At 37.8% G+C, this 21,300-nt stretch overlaps 1 protein-coding gene across 1 annotated transcript in view; it reads right to left on the bottom strand.

Moving 5' to 3' along the window:
• cpb (F-actin-capping protein subunit beta) overlaps window positions 1-21,300 on the bottom strand; it is a 119,433-nt gene that overhangs the window by 84,138 nt on the left and 13,995 nt on the right. The window contains exon 2 of the mRNA XM_090368750.1: window positions 2,933-3,022. Coding sequence (XP_090224876.1) covers window positions 2,933-3,022 — 90 coding nt within the window. The remainder of the gene's footprint in view (window positions 1-2,932; window positions 3,023-21,300) is intronic.

Here is a 21,300-nt window from a genome sequence, read left to right as displayed (position 1 = left end):
AGCAAACGACGAAACCTTCCATGACACATACTGATCAAGGATTAGCGAGAAACATCCACGCTCGCGATTTTGTCACCCCTCTCCTCCATCCACTGAGCGCTGTTTTGACTGGGAAAGATAATTTTAGCCAAGTCCATGTTTTTTTATGGCGAAAAATATTCACGGCGCTTTAAAATTCACATTTTTTTAGGTTTCATTTTATATTAAATCAGCGATCGCGAATACAGATACCGCGAATAGCGGGGGTTTACTGTATATTGAAAATAAGTAGCTATATATATTATATATTTCTCCGTTTGGAGAAGTGCTGCTTATTTGAGACTGAAAATAGTTCTAGTAGTGGAAAATGATGAAAAGAAGAAAACTTATTGAGAATTAGCAAAAAAAAACTTAATTTGCCTACCTGTTGTAATAATTTGTCCAATCCTTTAAATTTATTTAAACTACCTCTACAGCACCAGAAGAAAGTTTGTTTCAACTGTCAATTACTGCTTCCCATATGCAATACTTTATATCGACAAATGTAAAGTACTGTATATGGGAAGCAGTAACGTATCAAATGTGTGGTACTACACTAACAGTGGTAGAGAGTGAAAAGGACCTGGGGTAATTGTGCAGGCAGATATGAAGTTTTTTGAGCAGTGCAGATGGTCTGCAAAAGTAGCTCATGGTGTCTTGTCAATGATATACAGAAATTTTTCTAGCAGGGATAAGGAGGTGATTATCCCCTTGTATAAGGCAATGGTCAGGCCACACCTTGAGTACTGTATACAGGTCTGGAAGCCTCATTTTAAGAAGGATGTAGAGCTGTTGGAACGAGTACACAGAAGGGCAACAAGATTAGTAAATGGAACAAAGGGTTGCTCTTACGAAGAAAGGCTTTAGTTTTGCAAATTACAGTGTCCGGAGACTAGGCACCTGTGAGGTGATATGATTGAGGTGTATAAAGCCTTGAATGGTTTGAGCATGCTCAATATTGATGGGATTTTTCCTCTTGCTCAGAATAATCGCCTGAGAGGGCATAAATTCAAATTGAGGAAAGACAGTTGTAGGATAGATGTGTGGAAGTTTCCCTTTAGCCAGCAGGTGGTTGATTGCTGGAACAAACTTCCATCTATCATTGTAGAAGTTGTTAGCTTAAAGAGATTCAAGGCAGAACTAAACAAACATTTGGAGCGAGTGGATGAGTGAAATGAGAAGGGTGTTTTTTTGGCTGATGCTATATAAGCTTGCTTTCTTGCATTATGTGCCCTTGCTAATACTAATTATCCTCTAGGTAAAAGAAATTTTTATCACATAAATCCCTTCAATCACTCTTTTCCAATTTAAATTTGTCTCCATGTGTGTGTGTGTGTGAGAGAGAGAGAGAGAGAGAGAGAGAGAGAGAGAGAGAGAGAGAGATTCTAAAAAGAGTAAGGATGCCATCAGCATTTGGTTTCCTCAATCCCTTTAAAACCATAAACATTTCAATTAGATAACCTTAAAAATGACCATTTTTGAGATGCTGGAATTTACAGAACTTTAGTCTTTCTTGGTAAGTGTAGCATCCTGTACTCTTGACTAACCATGTTGCTCTTCTCTGCACTCATTACAACAGATCTACATCCTTCCTAAAATGATGGCTTGCAGTACTAAAGATGAAGCCTAACCATTGCCTATACAGTACAAGGGATAAACACCTTTTCCCCCTGGGAAGTTCTTGTATATCATTGGCAGAACAGTATAAGCTGTCCTAGCAGCCTAGTTAGCTCTAAACTGCTCAGAGAACTTATGTCAGATTATACAATTATCTCTATTTCTTTTTCACTTTCCACTACCTATTCGTTCATTCTTCATGCTAATTAAATGTGGTACTACCCAAATGATATGTTATGAATTATCACTGCTCAAACAGTACTTGCATTTATCAATGTTAAATCCCATTTGCCACTTTTCAGCCCATCTGCTAATTCAGTGTTTTTCAACCAGGGTGCCACAACAGCATTCCAGGGGTGCCACGTAATTTGGGTTTAAGTTACTCAAACGTATTATTATGATTTAATTTATGTTTATTTCATTATAAAAAGGTGTACAGTATCTTTTTAATTTTGTGGTGATCTATAATTGATGTTTACTTAGTATACAAAGAATAAAATTATATACTGTATATATATAATTTGTATTATGAAATGTAATTTTTATAATTATATTATTGTAATAAATATCATATAACATATATATTTTTTAATATTATATATTGTGAAAATTGAGTAGGGGTGCCATTATTAAAAAAAGGTTGAAAACCACTGTGGTAATTTATCCTTGTGTTACTGGCGTAACATCCCATGATTACTGTCATTAACCACCAACCTTTGTATCATCAGCAAACTTAGACAATAAATATTAAAGAAAAAAATACCAGTACCAAACCCTGAGGGACTTTACTAATAACATTACATTAGTCAATGAGGATCATTAATAGCTGCCATCTCTCCTCCCCCCTGCAACCTGCTAATAGGCAACTCATTGTGAAGATATCCACAATAAAAAATTTAGCACACTGCTTTATAAGCAAATTTTTGTTCGTATATGGATAATTTACATATTTTCAACTAAGCCTCAAAAGTATAATGAACAAACAAAATAAAATGTTAAAATGCTTTAACGTTATGAATAATATATTAATGCAAATGATAAAGAAATCCATTCCTGAGCTTCCTAAAAAATACACATTAAATTTAACCAGATAACTAATGTTTTTTTAAGTTATAATTTTTTTTTTCAAGGAAAATTCTAAACAAAAAAAATTCGATACCCTTTATAAACATTATGATTTATATCCTTAAATTCATTAAATACCAATACCATAATAGCTGCACTGAAGCTGTTTCTGAGATATCATGTAAAAACTGGCAGTCATATTTTAAAAAATATTTATGATTTTAATACTTACTATGTCAATAAGATCACTAAGATTCTTTTCTATCTGCTGTGGTGGAAGCCTTCTCATCAAATCTAATGCGCAGTCTAGTTGTTGCTCGGTCTAAATTAAAAAGAATTAAAAAATGTTATAGTAAAATTCACTGCTTTAACTTCAAAAATATAGCTAATGCTTAAATGGTCTTGGGGAAATCAGTATTAGTAGTGGCAAATGATGCAAGAAACCAAATTTATACAGCAAACGCCAAAAAAAAAAAAAAAATTCCTATATCTCTCCATCCCCTCTATCAGTTTGTCCAGTTCTTCCTTGAATTTATTCAAACTACATTTTGCTGGAACAAACTTCCATCTATCATTGTAGAAGTTGCCAGCTTAAAGAGATTCAAGGCAGAACTAGACAAACATTTGGAGCGAGTGGATGAGTGAAATGAGACAAACAGATGGAAGTTAGTTCCAACAATCAACTACCTTCTGAAAAAAAAAAATTCTCCACATCCATCCTCTAACTATTCTTTCTTTCTCAATCTGAATTTATGCTCCCCATGTGATAGTTTGAGCAAGAGGGAGCATTCCATCGACATTCAGCTTAATCAATTTAATTAAATGCTTAAACGCCGCAGTCAGATTTCCTCCCAAGTGTCTAGTCTCCAGACACTGCAATTTGCAGAAATGCTTTCCTGGTAAGGGCATCCTTCTGTTCCCCTTACTAATCTTGTTGCTCTTCTTTGCACCTGCACCAATCCTTCTGCAAATGAGGCTTCCAGAACTGTATGAAATACTTAAGATGTGGCCTAACCACTGCCTTATACAATGAGATAATCATGTCCAACTGGCAAAATTCCAGACTATTGTTGACAAAACCACATGAGCTGCCTTGACCTAGATATAAGAGAAATTTTACCAGAAATTATAAGATGCTGATTATCCCTATATATAAGAAAGTTGAAGGTTGCCTTTTCATATATTTTAAATGCCAGCAGAATTTAAACTGTATAATTGATGAAGAGGTCTTATGCTCACAGCAGAACAAACTCTCTCTGCCTTCACAATGAGTTTTGCTTGTATTTTACTACTTTCAAATGGCCTTACCAAAAAGATTAATCAGCTTTGTTTAAAAATGAGCACATCTATAACAGCCTATTTCAGGACTTATTGGTCCCTCATCAGAGAGATGGTCTGGTCTCTAGTGACAGTAATCCAACAAAATTAATTAATCTAGCTGATTAATCTGCTGTCAGGGAAATGGGAAATATATTATGCAAAAAAGGTGAAGTGGAAATGATCAGGGACAAAAGTTGATGGCATTGTAAAACAGATATCATCCATTAAGGGCACAAAAGGTGATATTGTTGTATATGCTGGCACAAATGACATTAAGAGTAGGAGGTCTGCAGATTTACTTAAGTACAGGGAAATGTTGGGGAAAAGTCACAAATTAGGGTTAAATTTGAAAGTGGCTGCAAATCTGCCCAGCTGAAGGGGGTAGAAATTTTTGCAGAATGGTCTGTTTTGTTAACAGGAGAGACTGCTTCTACAGGGATGGATGGGTACACTTAAATATAAAAGGTGCAAAAATATTTTCTGATGCTTTTGAGGCAGTGTTAGGTGGGTCAGAAAACTGCCAGCTTGGAGGGATACACAGACTAGCAGATTAACAATAGCCACAGGCAGAGGTGAAAGTGATTCTTGCACTGCCTCTACTGGAATGTGCAGCAGCCTGGAAAGCAAGGCGTTGGGGATTTCAAGGTCTGCTGTGGGTCATCAAGGAATAAGTAAATACATGGACTGTGTTAGGGTAAGATTAAGACCAGGTGCATGTATACTTGTACATGTACAGCAGTGCTAGGAGCATAGTAAATAAATTTTATGAATTTCAAGTGCTGGTCAAATATTCAAATAATCAAATGCAGACATTCTGCAGATACAGAGATGTCATGTCACTCAGCTATAATGGATGTCAAATTTGAATATGGGGAGTACAAAGCGTATGGAAGTGACAGACAGGATAGTAGGGATTATTCTCTTAGTTAAAAGCATATAAAATTGAAGGTAGTGAATCCAGTCAATATAGATGGCCAGTAAGTACAACGCTGACTCAGTTTAATGTGATATAAGCACTGGAAAAGCAAAAATGAGAGTAGAAGTAAGTTATAGGTCTAATGATGATGATGGGTATAATACAATATAAAAGAAAAGTGGGCCAGTATATCAGAATGTCTTATAATGGGAGGATTTAACTTTCCAGATACCGAGTGGAACTTTTAGAATGATCACTCACACTCCAGCAGGACTTTTGTGGATTTATTGGATGAATGTTTTCTACAGCAGCTTGTTAGAGAAGCAACAAGAGGAAGCAATACTCTTGATCTGATTATCATTAGAGACACTTCATGCATTAAGAACCTGAGTAAATGACTCTCTAGGTGGCAGTGATCACAGTGTGCTTTGGAACTAACTTAAAGACATAACTACTGTGAAGGGCAAAGGGAAGGGCTGATTCTTCCATAAGGGTGACTGCAGTAGTTTTAGAGAGTTTTTAAATCTGATACAGAGGGACATGGATGACATTGTGAGCAGCAAGTGCTAAATGAGAAGCATTCAGGGAAGTAATCATAGAAGCAAGCTACTAGGCTTTTCATACCAACAAAGAAATACCATTCAGGGTTAGACATAAATAGATTTCAGATGAACTGATGAGACTTGTCTCAGAAGAAGATAAATGCCTGGGATGCATATAAATTATCTATTGATACAGAAACCTATGTTAGATATAAACTAGTCTGTAATCAAGTCACATAAGAGGTTAGACAAGCTAAGGCAGACTATGAGAAGTCTCTGGCAAAGAATGCCAAGAAATGTAGCAAAGACTTCATTACTTATATTAACAGTAGAAGGTAGGGGGAATTGAAACACGTTGATCCATTTGACAAATGACAGTAACTGTTGATGAGCCTGCCCAGGTTGCTGACAAACTAAATAGGTATTTTGCCTCTACATTCGCACATGAAGAGTTCTTTGCATGTTGGACAGACAACTTATGTGATCGAGACCTGCTAATTATTAGCGAGTCTCGATCACATAAGTTGTCTGTCCAACATGTCTAGTAAAGTTTCGAGACAACAGGATTCCTAGAGATGTTCTTTAGTGAGAGGGAATTCCAGAAGTTAGTTCATCAGAATGTAATCGGGAGCTAAATGATTTTGTGATAACTGAGAGGAAAGTGGAAGAAGAATTGTTGAAGTTCAACATAAAAAAAAGTGCCAATTATATTAAGGGAGGCAGCAAAGGAGGTAAGCAATACGCTTAGCCATAATTATGAGAAAATCTTTGGTTTCAGGGGAAGACCTGCAGACTGGAGATGTGCAAACATAAACCCAATTCACAAAGGGGGATCAAAGGGTGACATGAGTAATTACAGACCTTTTAACTTAACTTCTGTTCCAGGGAAATTAATGGAGTCTGCTATGGATAAAAGGATGACTGAGTGGGAGAAGAGAGAAAGTGGTTTTCAATGGACACAGCTCTTTGTGGACTAATATTATTAGTGGAGTCCCCCAGATTTGGTTAGCCTACTGCAGGATGGAAGCCTCCTCAACAATTCATGTTGAGGGAAATGGACCATAATTTGCCACACTGGTCCAATGCGGGTTGGCGGATCGACCGTATTTAGCAGTGAGGGGCTTGAACCCTGGTCTACCCAAGGAGCGTGTGCTACTGCACTCCCAACCACTCGGCTGCGGAAACCGCTTTTACCTTTACCATTGTTTTCTATATTTATTAATGGTACTGATATTAATGGCACATAAGGCTTAATGTCCTAGTTTGCAGATAATACAAAGGATGGCAGGAGAGTTAACAACAGTAATGATAGCATGTTAGTGCAATAGGATCTAGAAAAATTATGCATATAGGCTGAGAAATGGTAATTGAAGTTTAACCTTGACAAATGGAAAGTACTGCACACGGGTAGCAGTAACCCCAGAGTAACATACCAACTGTGTGGTACTACACTCAGTAAAATAAAAATAAAATAAAAATGACGTGGAGGTAATTATGCAGTCAGATATGAAGTTCTCTGCACAGAGAAAAAAAAAAGCAGCCGGGACAGCTCATGGAGTTTTGTCAATAATATACAGGATTTTGATGGCAGAAATAAGGAGGTGATTATCTCATTGTATAAGGCAATGGTTAGACCACATCTTGAGTACTGCATACAGGACTGCAGGCCTTATTTTAGGAAAGATGCAGAGCTGCCAGAATGGGTACAGAGAGAGCAATATGATTCAAAACGGTGCTCTTACCACAAAAGGTTTCAGTTCTGCAAATTGCAGCATTCGTAGACTAGGCACCTCTGCAGTGTTCTGATTGAGGTGTTTAAGGCTTTGAATGGATTGAACAAGCTCAGTGCTGATGGGATTCTTCCTCTTGTCTTGCTCAGACTATGCACATTACAGGGCATAATTCAAATTGAGAAAGGATGGTTGCAGAAGTTTGCTTTTAGTCAGTGGCTGGCTGATTGCTGGAGCAAACATCCATCTGATGTTGTGGAAGTGGACAGCTTAAATAAATTTAAGAAAGAACTAAACAAACTGTTGGAGTGGATGGATAGGTGAAATGGGAAATTTTTTTTTTTTTGGTTGATGCTGTATAAGCTTGCTTTCTTGCATCATTTACCACTACATGAAAACTGCCATGCATTATATGAAGTTAGTTTCATTGCTTTAAACAGTTTCAGAACATTTGTCCAACCTCTTGAAGTGGTTCAGAGCAGAGAGCAAACCATTAGAAAATTTTAATTTATAAACATTTGTACATCATCAGGTGATATAACAGCTCTGGCAGTATTAGCATTAGTAGAGGCGTATGATGCAAGAAAGCAAGCTTATACAGCATCAGCCAAAAAAAAAACCCTTCCTATTTCACCCATCCGGTCACTCCAAATATTTGTCTAGTTCAGCCTTAAATTTATTTAAGCTATCAACTTCCACAACAACAGATGGAAGTCTGTTCCAGCAATCAACTACCTGCTGGCTAAAGGCAAACTTCCACACATCTATTCTACAACTGTCTTTCCTCAATTTGAATCGATGCCCCCTCAGGTTCTTAGTCTGAGCAAGCTGAAGTAACCCATCAGCACTGAGCCTGCTCAAACCATTCAAAGCCATATACACCTCAATCAAATCACCACGCAGGTGCCTAGTCTCTAGATGCTGCAACTTGCAGAACTTAAGCCTTTCTTCATAAGTGCACCCCTTTCTTCCTCTCACCAATCTTGTTGCTTTCTCTGTATTCATTCTAGCAACTCTATATCCTTTCTAAAATGAGGCCTCCAGACCTGTATACAGTACTCAAGGTGTGGCCTGACCATTGCCTTCTACAAAGGGATAATCACCTCCTTGTCTCTGCTAGAAAAATTCTTATATATCATTGAAAAAACTCCATGACCTGCTCTGGCAGCCCGCCTGCACTGCTCAGAGAACTTCATATCTGACTGCACAATTACCCCCAGGTCTTTTTCATTCTCCACCTCCCTGAGTGTAGTACCACAGAGTTGGTATGTTTCTCTTGGGTTACTGCTACCCATATGCAGTACTTTGTGCATTTGTCAATGTTAAACTTCAGTTGCCACTTCTCAGCCCATCTGCCTAACTTTTCTAGGTCCTGTTGCAGTAGCATAGCATACTGTCTTTGGTATCATTAAGAACCCTGCCAATCTTTGTATCATCTGCAAACTTGGATATTAAGCCTGATATACTTTCATCGATATCATTGATAAATATACAAAACAACAATGGGCCCAGCACCTGGAGGAATCCACTAATAACATTAGTTCATGTACAGCAGTGTCTATTTATTACCACTTTCTGCCATCTCCCACTCAACCATCCCTTTATCCATTGCAGTAACTTGCCCTTAATGCCATACCATTCCAACTTGTACAGCAGTATTCCATGTGCAACAGTATCAAAAGCTTTCCTGAAATCCAAGTATATGATATCAAAATTATTTTTAGCATCCAGTTCCTTTGTGACCACATTGTAGTATCCAACCAAATTGGTCAAACTTCCCCTTAACAAACCCATGCTGTGTCTGAACTATTACTGCTCTCTTGTCTAGGTGATCCTGTATCACCTCTTTAACCAGTGACTCCATTATTTTCCCAGGAAAAAAGGTAAATTAAATTATACCATCTTCTAGTGATTTTTTTTTGTTTTAGCTAAGTTTATTTCTAGCATAATACATATAATGTAAATTTTATAGGGTAATACATATTACTGCATTTAGGTATCTATAAGTTTATAGTTTTTAGTATTCTCAAGTTAAACTGAATTTAAATGAAAATTGCATACAGCAGAAAAGCAACAAACTCAAAATAACATTCATGCTATGGAGTGGAAGAGGATTGGAGGGAGAGGAGATTCCCTTACAAATCATGGCCTCAACAAAATGTTCTACGTGTGTGATGTTTGCAGACCTATCTAGAACAGAACATGACACAGCCAAGTGGGGATATCTGTGTGTGTATTTTGTGCAAAGAGTACGAGGAAATTAGGTGTGAACTCAGCATTCCGATAGGTGTTTATGAGATCTTGAAGAACAGAATGAGATGGCCTTGAAGGAATTAAAATGGGGGCACATCAAATTCTCAGCTCACCCTGTGAACTCCAGAGCTCATTTGTACATCAGGCAACACAGCTTCAATCCCACAGGAGGTAGTTATTGTCAGTGACTCTATTGTCAAGGAAATGAGAAATATACCATGCAAAAAATGATTATTGGAATAGGACCAGTGTATGTCTGACAGGGGCAAGAGTTGATGACACTGTAGAGCAGATATCTTTTAAGGGCATGAAAGGCGATACAGCTGTATGCGTTGGCACTAATGATATTAAGAGTAGGGGATTTAAGGACTTAATAAGTACTAGAGGCATGTGATGCAAGAAAGCAAGCTTATGCAGCATCAGCCAAAAAAAAAAAAAAAAAAAACCCATTTCGCACATCCATTCCCTCTAAACATTTGTCCAGTTCCTCCTTGAATTTATTTAAGCTATGAACTTCCATAATGACAGATGGAAGTTTGTTCCAGCAATCAACTACCTGCTGGCTAAAGGCAAATTTCCACACATCTATTCTACAACTGTCTTTCCTCAATTTGTATTTATGTCCCCTCAGGTTCATAATCTGAGCAAGAGGAAGAATCCCATCAGAATTCAGCCTGTTCAACCCATTCAAGACTTATACACCTCAATCAGATCACCTAGTCTCCAGACGCTGCAATTTGCAGAACTTAGCCTTTCTTCGTAAGACTTTCGTAAGAATACAGGAATAGCAAAATTCCTGTATTCATTGACAATACCCCATGACCTGCTCTAGCAGCCTGTCTGCACTGCTCAGAAGATTTCATATCTGACTGCACATTTACTCTGAAGTCTTTTTCATTTTCTACCACTCTAAGTGGTAAAAAATGAAAAAATGTAAAAAAGTAACATACTGCCAATTATTGTCATTAACAACCCTGCCAAACTTTGCATCATCTGCAAACTTTGACATTAAGCCTGATATACCTTAAACTTGTTGTTTTCTATGTTTATCAATATCATCGATAAATATACAAAACAACAATAGGCCCAACACCGAACCCTGGGGGATTTCACTAATAACAATTGTCCACGAAGAGCAGCATCCACTGATTACCACTCTGTCTTCTCCCACTCAACCACCCTTTTATCCATTGTAGCAACTTACCCTTAATACCATACTGCTCTAATTTGTACAGTAGTCTTCCATATGTCAAAAACTTTCCTGAAATCCAAGTATATGATATCACAATTATTTTTTTGCATCCAGTTCCTTTGTAACTACATCACAGGATCATTTAGACAAGACTGCAGTAATAATTCAAACCCATGCTGTGTCTGAATTATTACTGCAGTCTTGTCTAAATGATCCTGCAAAGCATCTTTAACCAGTGACTCCATTATTTTCCCCAGAACAGAAGTTAAATTAACTGGTTTGTAATTATTCATGTCACCCTTAGGTCCCCCTTTGTGAATTGGGGATACATTTGCACATCTCCAATCTATGGGGACCTCCCCTAAGTAATTATGAGAGGATGCTTTCATAATTATGGCTAAGGGTTTGCTTACTTAGTATAAGGCAATGTTGGAAAAAGGTCATGAGTTAGGGTTAAATTTGAAAGTATCTGCAAATCTGCCAAACACAATAGGAGGGACTATATGATGAGAGCCTTGTCAATCAATTTAGCCCCACAGAGGCTGTGAAAGGCTCATGGGGTAGAATGTTTCTCTGTGTGGTCTGTGCTTGTTAACAGGAGAGACATTTTACAGGGATGAGATACATTTAAATAGAAGCAGCACAAGAATATTTGCCGCTGCTATCAAGGTGGGTCAGAAAACTAATAGATTTGAGGGGGATACAGAGCCTAATAGATTAACTAGAGCTGCAGGCTGAGGTAAAAATGATTCTTGCACTGCTTCAACAGAAACATGCAGCAGCCTGGAAATCAAGACGTTGGGGATTTCAAACCCTGCTGTGGGTCATCACAGCAGGGTTTGAAATCAAAATACATGGGCTATGTTAGGGTAACTAAGAGTAAGAACAGGTGCAGGTACACTTGAAAGTGCACTACTGCTATAAGCATACAGTGGCAGACAAAAAAACTGCACAACCTTAAAAAAAGTAACATTTGTAGTGAAACATAGGTATTGTTTGATTACAGTCATTTTGTTTGTTGCAAAGCAAAGGTATTGTATCAGATAATGCTTCTATTGCATCAGACAGTAACTGCAAGGTATTGCATCAGTTGTTTCTATAAATATGGGTAAACAAGGGTAAGCATGGCTCCATATGTTCAGTTGACACCAAGAAGAAAAAGTGTAGCTGCTGCTCTGTCCCAGGAAGGGCTTTCTACGCATGCTATCGCTGAAAAAATAGACTGCCGTCAGTCAACAGTATCCTGGGTGCTGAAATTAAAGCGTGAAACCGGTGATGTAAAGTGAAGATCTGGATCAGGATGTAAGAGAGTGACTATGCCTTCCCAAGATTGATATTTGAAATGGCTATGCCTTGGTAATCGCCATGCTAGTGCTCCTGATCTAAAACTGTACTTTGAGATGGCAACTGGTGTTGAAACAAGTGCATGAACTATCCAAAGACAGCTTTCAGAACATGGTCTGCATGCCTATAGACCCATGAAGAAGCTTTTGTTGACCCAACAAATGAGGAAGAAGTGACCTGCTTGGGCTAAAACGCATGTTTTGTGAACAAAAGAGCAATGGAACACTCATCTTTTCTGATGAATTGAAATTCAATTCGGATGGGAAGCGATATGTCAGAAGACGAAAATTGGAGGTATACCATCCTGACTGCATAACAACGACTGTAAAGTTCCCCACCGGTCAGATGGTCTGGGGATGCATAACAAGCAAAGGGTGAATTAAGTTTATTAACAGAACAGTGAATGCAGAAACCTACACTGCTACATTGGAGGAGTGCCTGAAAACCATTGTTAGGGATCACCACACAAACATTCAAAACTGCATTTTTCAACAGGACTCAGAACCTTTCCATACAGCAAAATTGGTAAGTTTTATGCTATTTAGATTTAATGATGAGTTTGTCTTCTTGTCTCACAAGGCTTAAAACAAACACAATCATTTCCCTCGTTTTTCTCCCTTAATGTGCAGTCATACCTCAAAAATGCTGGCATTACAGTGTTGGACTGGCCCGACAACAGTCCAGATTTGAACCCTATTGAAAATTGCTGGTACATCATGTCATCTAAAATTGCTCAGAAGAAGCCAAGAAGATTCAGCTGCAGGAGAGCATTTTAAGGGTGTGGTACCACGAAATTGGGCAACCGTACGTCCAGAAGTTGATTAACTCTATGCCAGATTGTTGCAAGGCTGTAATTGCAGCTCGAGGAAAAACTAAATATTAAGAACTTATTTTGCTGGTATACAGTACATAATACTATTATGTTAACTTGTCATTTCAGTTTGTACATGTAAATGCAATAAAATGTATGTTTGGTTGTCATGATTGCCATTTGCTTGATTTCTTCATAATTCCATTAATTAAGCATTTTACCCTTTGAGAAGATATTTATGGCAATTAGGTATATCAGGTGGAGTCTTTTTATTGGATTTCTGTGACAGAGATATATGTCCCATCTAACAAATGCATTTCAAACATTTCTGCAACCCACAATGCAGCACAAAACACATTATTTGCAAAATTCACAAGGGATGCAGTTTTTTTTGTCGACCACTGTAGTAAATAAATTTGATGAATCTGAAGTATTGATCAAGTCATCAAATGCAAACATTGTGGGTATATCGCAGACAAGGTGTCACTCAGGCATAAGGATGCAGAAGTTCAATGTGGAGAGTACAATGTGTACAGAAAGGATGGGGCGAGTTATGCTCTTAGTTAAGAAGCATATATTAAATTGTAGGCAGTGCATCCAGTCAACATGGGTGGCTAGTGCAATGTTGAGTCAGTTTGGTGTGACATAAGCAATGGGAAAATTAAAATGAGAGCAGGAGTGTGCTATAGGCTTATTGACTATGATGAATATACCAACTATACAAAGGAACTGAGTGGGGAAGTAAACCAGAATGTCTTATAATAGGGTATTTTAACTTTCCAGATATTGACTGGAACTCATGGATTGGTCACACTTTAGCAAGACTTTTGTGGATTTACTGGATGACTGTTTTTTACAGTAGCAAGTTAGAGAGGCAATACTCTTGATCAGATTATCAGCAGTGATTCATCATGCATTAAAAATCTGCTGGTAAAAAATGCTCTGGGAGGAAGTGATCACAGTGTGCTGATATGGGATTTACTAAAAACATAACTACTGTCAAGGGTAAAGGAAATGGCTTTTGCATTCACAAGACTGACTCCATTAAATTATATTTAAATTATATATAGTGGGGCAATCTGATGATAGTCCCACTGTATATAATTTAGTGATTACTTCTGTGATTACAGAAAAGTAATCACAGAAGCTAATAGGCTTTTCATACCAAATAAGAAATATTGTTCCATGCCTAAATGGATGTTAGATGAATTGATGAGACTTGTGGCAGAGAAGAAAAATGCAAGGGATGCCTGTAAATTATTAGTTGATACAGAAGCCTATAGTACACTGGTTTGCAAAACTTAAGGACCAGTCAGTTTTTCACCTGTAACTTCTCATAGGAGTGGCCTGAATATGGGAAAAGCATACCAAAGGAACCCCGTGAGGTACAGAAATGATGAAGCAAACAACACCGACACAACAGAAACAAAATGGTACAGAAGGACTTTATTCAACAATGGCAACGTAGTACTGACTGCCATGATACAGATGCATCACTACCAAAGATGAAACAAAGGGAAGAGGTGGTCCTCAGTAGGAGATATGGCCACCCCTAATGTCGATGCAGGCTTTGCACTGCCTGTCTATACTTCGAACAATGTTGTTGACACGTTCTTGCAGTAACATCGTTCATTCCTCTGTCAGAGCCATCTTCAGCTGGTGAACCTTTTCTGGTAGGTATGGATGTGCCTCTAGGCGTCTCCCCATACGAACAATGTCCTCACTTTCCAAAAGCATATCAACAGCTGCAGTGCGATGGGGTATGGCATTATCATCCATAAACACAAACTTGGGGCCAATGGCCCCTCGGAACAGACACACATGGGGAAGGATTACCTCAGTACAGTACAGTACCACCTTCCAGTATCTGGAGTTGTGTACATCCATCCAAGATAATGCCTCCCCAGACGAGAACACCTCAACCGCCATATCGATCCCTTTCAGCGACGTTTGCGGGGGTGATATCACGTGACAACCTCTCACCAGATTAGCTGACATCCAGAATCGCTGCCGAGACTGAATCTACTCTCATCAGTAAAGAATACCTCACCCATTGCACTGCTGTCCAGTCCTTGTGTTCGATGCACCACTGTAAACGGTGTCTCTGATGGGCAGGCTTTAAAGGGACAACACATACTGGCCACTGGGCAAACAGTCCATCTTTGTAGAGTTGCCTGGCCACAGTAAACCGCGATATCCTGCGTCTTGTGCAGTTGGTTTGCAATGGATCCCGTTGTCTGGTGTCGATCCCTCTTAGTCTATAGGAGTATATAGCGGTCATCACTGGCCGTTGTTTTTCATGGACGACAACCACTGCTCCTTCAAACAGCTGTATCTGTTGTTCTGAAGGCTGACCACGCATGTGAGACGATGCTATGGGCAATACGGAACTCTGCAGCCACACTCCTCGCACTTCGACTTTCCCAATTATTCGACCCCAGGTAAAGTCATCCAGATGTTGTCTTCTGGCCATTTTGTTATCCGTAGCACTGTATGAAACCAATTGAACATCTGTAACAATCGTGCACACCATTCGGTAATTTGCACATAACTGCTGAACTGCTGCTTTTATCTGTTTATGCGAGCCTTCTCATCACAATTCAAATTTTTGCATGTGCACCAGCTTTCTAATGAATGGCCAGAGTTATGCAAATTGCCACAGGCTGTTTCATTTGATTTTGTGGTTGTAACCTTTAGAAATAGCATTGGTCCTTAAGTTTTGCATACCAGTGTAAATATAAACTAATTTCTAATCAAGTCACAAAGGAGGTTAGGTAAGCTCAGACAGATTACATCTCTGGCAAAGAATGCAAAGAGAAGCAGCAAACACTTCTTTACTTATATTAAAATAGAAGGCAGGGGTTGTATCACATTGGTCCACTTGATATCAATGATTTAACTGTTGGTGATACTGCTCAGGTTGCTGACAAATACTGAATTAGTATTATGCATCTACATTCACAAATGAGGCATCCTTTAGGAAACGGATGCCTAAGTTCATCAAATTCTAACAGGAAGCTAGATGATTTTGTGATAATTCATATTGTGATAATGATTTTGTGAGGCCATGTGGAAGAGAAATTGTTAAATATAAAAAAGTTAAAGAGAAAAGTTAAATATAAAAAAGATGCCTTGGGTGGATGGGATCAATACAATTATATTAAGATAGGGAGGGAGGGAGGCGGTAAAGTTGGTAAGCAAACCCATAGCCACAATTATGAAAGCATCTTTTAATTCAGACAAGATCCCCATGGACTAGAGATCTGCAAATGTATCCCCTGGTTCACATGAGTAACTACAGACCATTTAGCTTAATTTCTGTTCCAGGGAAAATAATGAAGTCACTGGTTAAAGAAGTATTGCAGGACCATCTAGACCGGAATGCAATTATACTGTAGTCACAGAATGAATTTGTTATAGAATGATCTTGTCTCGCCAATCTGATTTGACACTATTATGCAGTAACAAAAGAACTGGATGCAAAAATATTATTTTGATATCATATATTTGGATTTTAGGAAAGCTTTTGATACTGCTGCATTAAGAGCAAGTTACTGATATGAATAAAGGAATTGTTGTGTAGGAGAAGTCACAGAGTGTAAATTAATGGGCACTGCTGTTCTTAGACTAATATTATTAATGGAGTCGTCCAGGGTTCAAGTGCTGGACCCAACCCACTGTTGTTTTCTATATTTATTAATGACATTAAGCCTGATAGATAAGTTACTGCAACAAGATCTAGAAAAAATTAGATAGGCCGAGGAATAGCAGACGAAATTTAACACAGACCAATGCAAGATACTGCATATGAATACCCGTAATCTCAGATTAATGTACAAACTATGTGGTACTACACTTATGTAGTGGAAAATGAAAAAGACCTGGGGATTAATTATGCAGTCAGTAAGTTCTCTGAACAGAGTTTTGTTGGAGGAGAAGTATGGGGGGGATGCCAGAAACTTGGCTCTAGAGACTAAACATGGGTTTCACCACTTCAAGCCTCCAATAAAATGGCTAATAATAATAATAAGTGCCGTAATGCTTGCTTGCTTCCTTCTTAATTTTGAAGCCTTCTTAACCCTTCAGCCATAAATCGACCATAAATAGTCAATTTATGGCTAAATGTTTGCTTACTTCCTTTGCTGCCTCCTTTAATATAACTGGCTAGATCCCATCCACCCCAGGTGCCTTTGTAATGTTTAACTTCAACAATTTCAACTCCACTTTGTTCTCAGTTATTACAAATCATTAAGCACCCTATTACAATTTGATAACCTTGTGGCATTTTCGAACCTTAATAACTCATGTGTGAATGTAGATGCAAAATACTCATTCAGTTTGCTATCTCAGCAGGATCATCAACAGTCGAACCACTGATATCAATTGGACCAATCAGATTCATCCCCTTCCTTTTAGAGTTTATATAAGTAAAGAAATCCTTGCTGTTTTTCTTAGCATCCTTTGCCAAAGATTTCTCGTAATTTGCCTTTGCCTGCCTAACCTCCTTTGTGACTTGATTACAGACAGACTAGCTTATATATATCATAGGCTTCTGTGTCGCCTGATAATTTATATGCATCCCATGCATATTTCTTCTTTGCCACGAGTCTCATTAGTTCATTTGACAACCATTTAGGCCTAAACCTTGAACAATATTTCTTAATAGGTATGAAAAGTTTAGTAGCTTCCACTATTAATTCCTTGAATGCTTCCCATTTACAATTTGCTGTTGGTAACATGATCAGTTGGTCCCACTGTACAGAATTTAAAAACTGTCTGAGACCACTAGTCACCTTTATGGAAGCAAAAACCCCTTCCTTTACTCCTGATGGTAATTATATCTAAGTAAATCCCACATCAATACACTGTGATCACTGCTACCTAATGGTTCCTTTATCTGCAAATTTTTAATACATGAATCATCACTGCTGATAACCAGATCAAGAGTATTACTCTCTCTGGTTGCCTCTCGAACATACTGCTACAGAAAACAATCATCCAACAAAATCCACAAAAGTCTTACTAGTGGGCACGTGACCAACCCATAGGTTCCAGTCTATATCTGGGAAGTTAAAATCCCCCATTATAAGACATTCTGATTTACTAGCCCACTATTTCTCTGTACAATTGCTCATTGTACTCATTAGCCCTATAACACACTTCTACTCTTATTTTTGCTTTCACAGTGCTTATGTCACACCAAACTGACTCGACAGTGCACCGTTCATCTATAGTTATGTGGTTACTGTATTTGTTTACATTCGCCATTTTGAAAATGAATTCCGTACTGATATCACAGATTATACCATTGTTTTACATTTATTTTAAATTAAAAAAAACCCTCACTATGGCTCCTAAAGTTAATAAACCTCATACAGAGAAGAAAATAAGAACATTAAAGATTAGTGACAAACTTGATATTATCCAAACTATTACATTAGTCATTAGGAATGTTAATTCATATACCCATGTGTGTTGCGTCTGTAAATTGTGTGTTTTCTCTAGTCAATTTGATTTTTTGCTGGACAAAAAATCTCAGTGTTTTTGGGGGGAACCTTGCTATCTACGCTTTAGATCGACTAACTCAGCCACAGAGTGAAAAAAGGCCACAAAAGTTCCTCACGTCATTCACAGGATTAGAACCCGGGCCTTTTCCCCCCAGAGTAGGGAGGACAGTGACGATACCATTGTGCTACCCATGCAAACTAAACTTGAGATAATAAAGAAATTAGAATGGGGCGTAGGCAGGAGTGTATTAATGGCAGAATATAACATCGGATGATTGTTTTTTATGTGCAGTTAATGAAAATGCATTCTTAATCTCTCTATTTCTTATTTGGTCTCAATTATTTCTGCATTAAATACATTAAACATAAAACTTTCGAAATTCAAGGTGCCATTATTTTGAAAAATCGAAATAATGGCACCTTGACTCTCCGAAGGCTCCGTTATTTCGAAAGTCTACTGTATATAGGTTTTAATGAGCAATTAACTTTCAGCTTAAGTTTCATTTTGTTTCAGTGATTTTTCATGCTTTCCTAACCTTCTATTTATGGATTTAGAATCTTTTACAAGAGACCCAATATTGTGATTATTATCATGTAAAAATACCATGCAAACAGAACAGTGAATTTTATATTTGTTAATGTTGTTGTTGTTTGGTTTTTAGGAGCATTAGCAACTAAGGCCATATTGCTCCGGGGATATGCGGTGGTCATTCCCTGACCTTTCCGCATCCTCCGTATTTGGTGGTTACGGGCTCGAACCCCAGTCTAATCAAGAAGTGTGTGCTATGCACTGCTATATATTTGTTAATGAGCTAACCATTTACACAAAACTGTTTTGCCAATAGGAAAATTTCGAAAATAAAGATGTTACTCATTTAATAATGGGTATTTTGGGTGCAAGGGTGTATCTGAGTGCTTATCAAAATATACAAGTTTTAATCTCATATAACATTTTTGTGAAGGGGCAAAAATATATAATTGAGGAAATCATCCTATTTTTTTTTCCAGATTTGTCTGTCTCAGCTATCTTGAAATGTGCTATCTTGTGTATCTTCATTGTCATTGCAAAAAAAAAATATATATATATATATATATATACAGATAAGGAAAATGTTACCTTACTTGCCTCTCAAAATAGTCCCAAAAGGACCGAATACTCTTATTACAAATTAATGTAAGCTTTGAAAAAACTTGGAAAACTCATCTGCTCCAGTGGTATTTAGTTCTACTGTTAGAGACTTGAATATCATAAAGACTATCAAATTGGCATCCCTCCAATCTAAATTTTGGCTTGGAAAACAGAAAAAAGTCTACTGGAGCCAAAAAGGGTGGTTGAGAACTGCAATCTGCTTACAAGCCAAAAAGGTTTACATGCTGATCACTGTGTGCGAAGGTGCATTATCATACAGCAGCTCCAAATCTGACTGCACAAGCTTGATTCTCACAAAAAAATGTTTAAATATCTCACACACACACATTTATGATCACCATTCTACCCTGTCTTTTGGTCTCAGAATCATACTGGAAGCACCAACTCTCATTCCCAGTAATAATGCTATTTAGGAAACCAAATTCACAACCAGCTGTTTGAACAAAATCTTTACAAGCATCCAATAATCCAAGTTTTCCTCATCACAAAAACAGTGTGGAACCAACTTCACACACATTTTTCTTTTTCCAAAGTCTGTGGTAATTATGGACCTTACTGATTCTTTTAGATACCATTCTCAACTTGAATCATTAGTCACTTGCCAATAAATTGTGCACTTTGTCCACCAATTCAAGGCTGCAGGTTGTTTTCGGTTATCGACTTTGAGGACCGTCTAGTCTGCTACATCCTCTCTGCCCTTTTAAAATGCTAAAACCATCAAAATGTTTGTGCTCAGGATGGAGCCCCCTTCCCCATAAGCTGTTCACAAAACTTAATGTTGATCCATGTTCCTTCTTTGGTTTCTGACAGTAACATTAGACATGATGCACAAACAATATCTTACGGAAAAATAAACTTAATGTCAAATGGTTTGGGTGGGTGGAACAGCCAAAGTTGCACTTCTATGCTTCTTTGGTGCCCTCCATAGAACAATACTCACATTAGGTATATTCTAATTGTCTCATTACTTTTTTTGCAGTGCTATATCTTCACAAATACCCTGTCATCATCATCAGCCATTTTCAATCCACTGCAGGATGACGCCTCTCCAGCAACTTTCCAGTTCCTTCTGTTTTGAGCACTGGCCATCCATTTACTACCCAAAAACTCATGAATTTCATCTATCCATCTCCGCCTTTGTCTTCCAGGTTTTCTTCTAGCTCCTCTTGGGTACCATTCTGTTATTTTCTTAGTCCATCTGTCATCATATCTTCGAGCTATGTGTCCTGCCCAAGACCATTTTAGTTCTTTAGTTTTGATGAGAATGTCCTTTACTTGAGTTTGCTGCCTAATCCATGTGTTTCTCTTCTTATCTAACAGTCTGATTCCCAATATAATTCGTTCCATTCTTCGCTGTGTAGTTCTCAGCTTCTCTTCCATTCTTTTGGTGAGTGCCCAAGTTTCACTTCCATAAGTCATGGTGGGGAGTATACACTGGTTCATTATTTTACGTTTCAGACAAACTGGGATATTGCTCTTCAGTATGTGACTATATTTCCTGAATGCTATTCATCCAAAATTTATTCTTCTCTTGACTTCCAGCCATTTATCATTATTACAGCTAATAACTTGTTCCAGATAAGTATATGACTCCACCTTTTCAATTACTGCTCCTTCAATCATTATTTCCCTTTCCGTGGCATACTTGTTCATCATTACTTTTGTTTTAGCCATATTCATCTTTAGTCCAAAATCCTTACTAACTGTGTATAACTGATTAAGATTTTCCTCTAATTCTTTGGGATTGTGGCTTATAACCACAATGTCAGCTGAAAATCGTAAATGGTTTAGGTACTCTCCGTTCACATTGACTCCTTTCTGCGACCAGTCTAATC

Source organism: Mastigoproctus giganteus, chromosome 2 (genome assembly GCF_048544385.1).
Source record: "Mastigoproctus giganteus isolate SK-2022 chromosome 2, ASM4854438v1, whole genome shotgun sequence".
NCBI classification, from domain to species: Eukaryota; Metazoa; Arthropoda; class Arachnida; order Uropygi; family Thelyphonidae; genus Mastigoproctus; species Mastigoproctus giganteus.
This window is presented reverse-complemented; position numbering and strand designations above follow the sequence as displayed.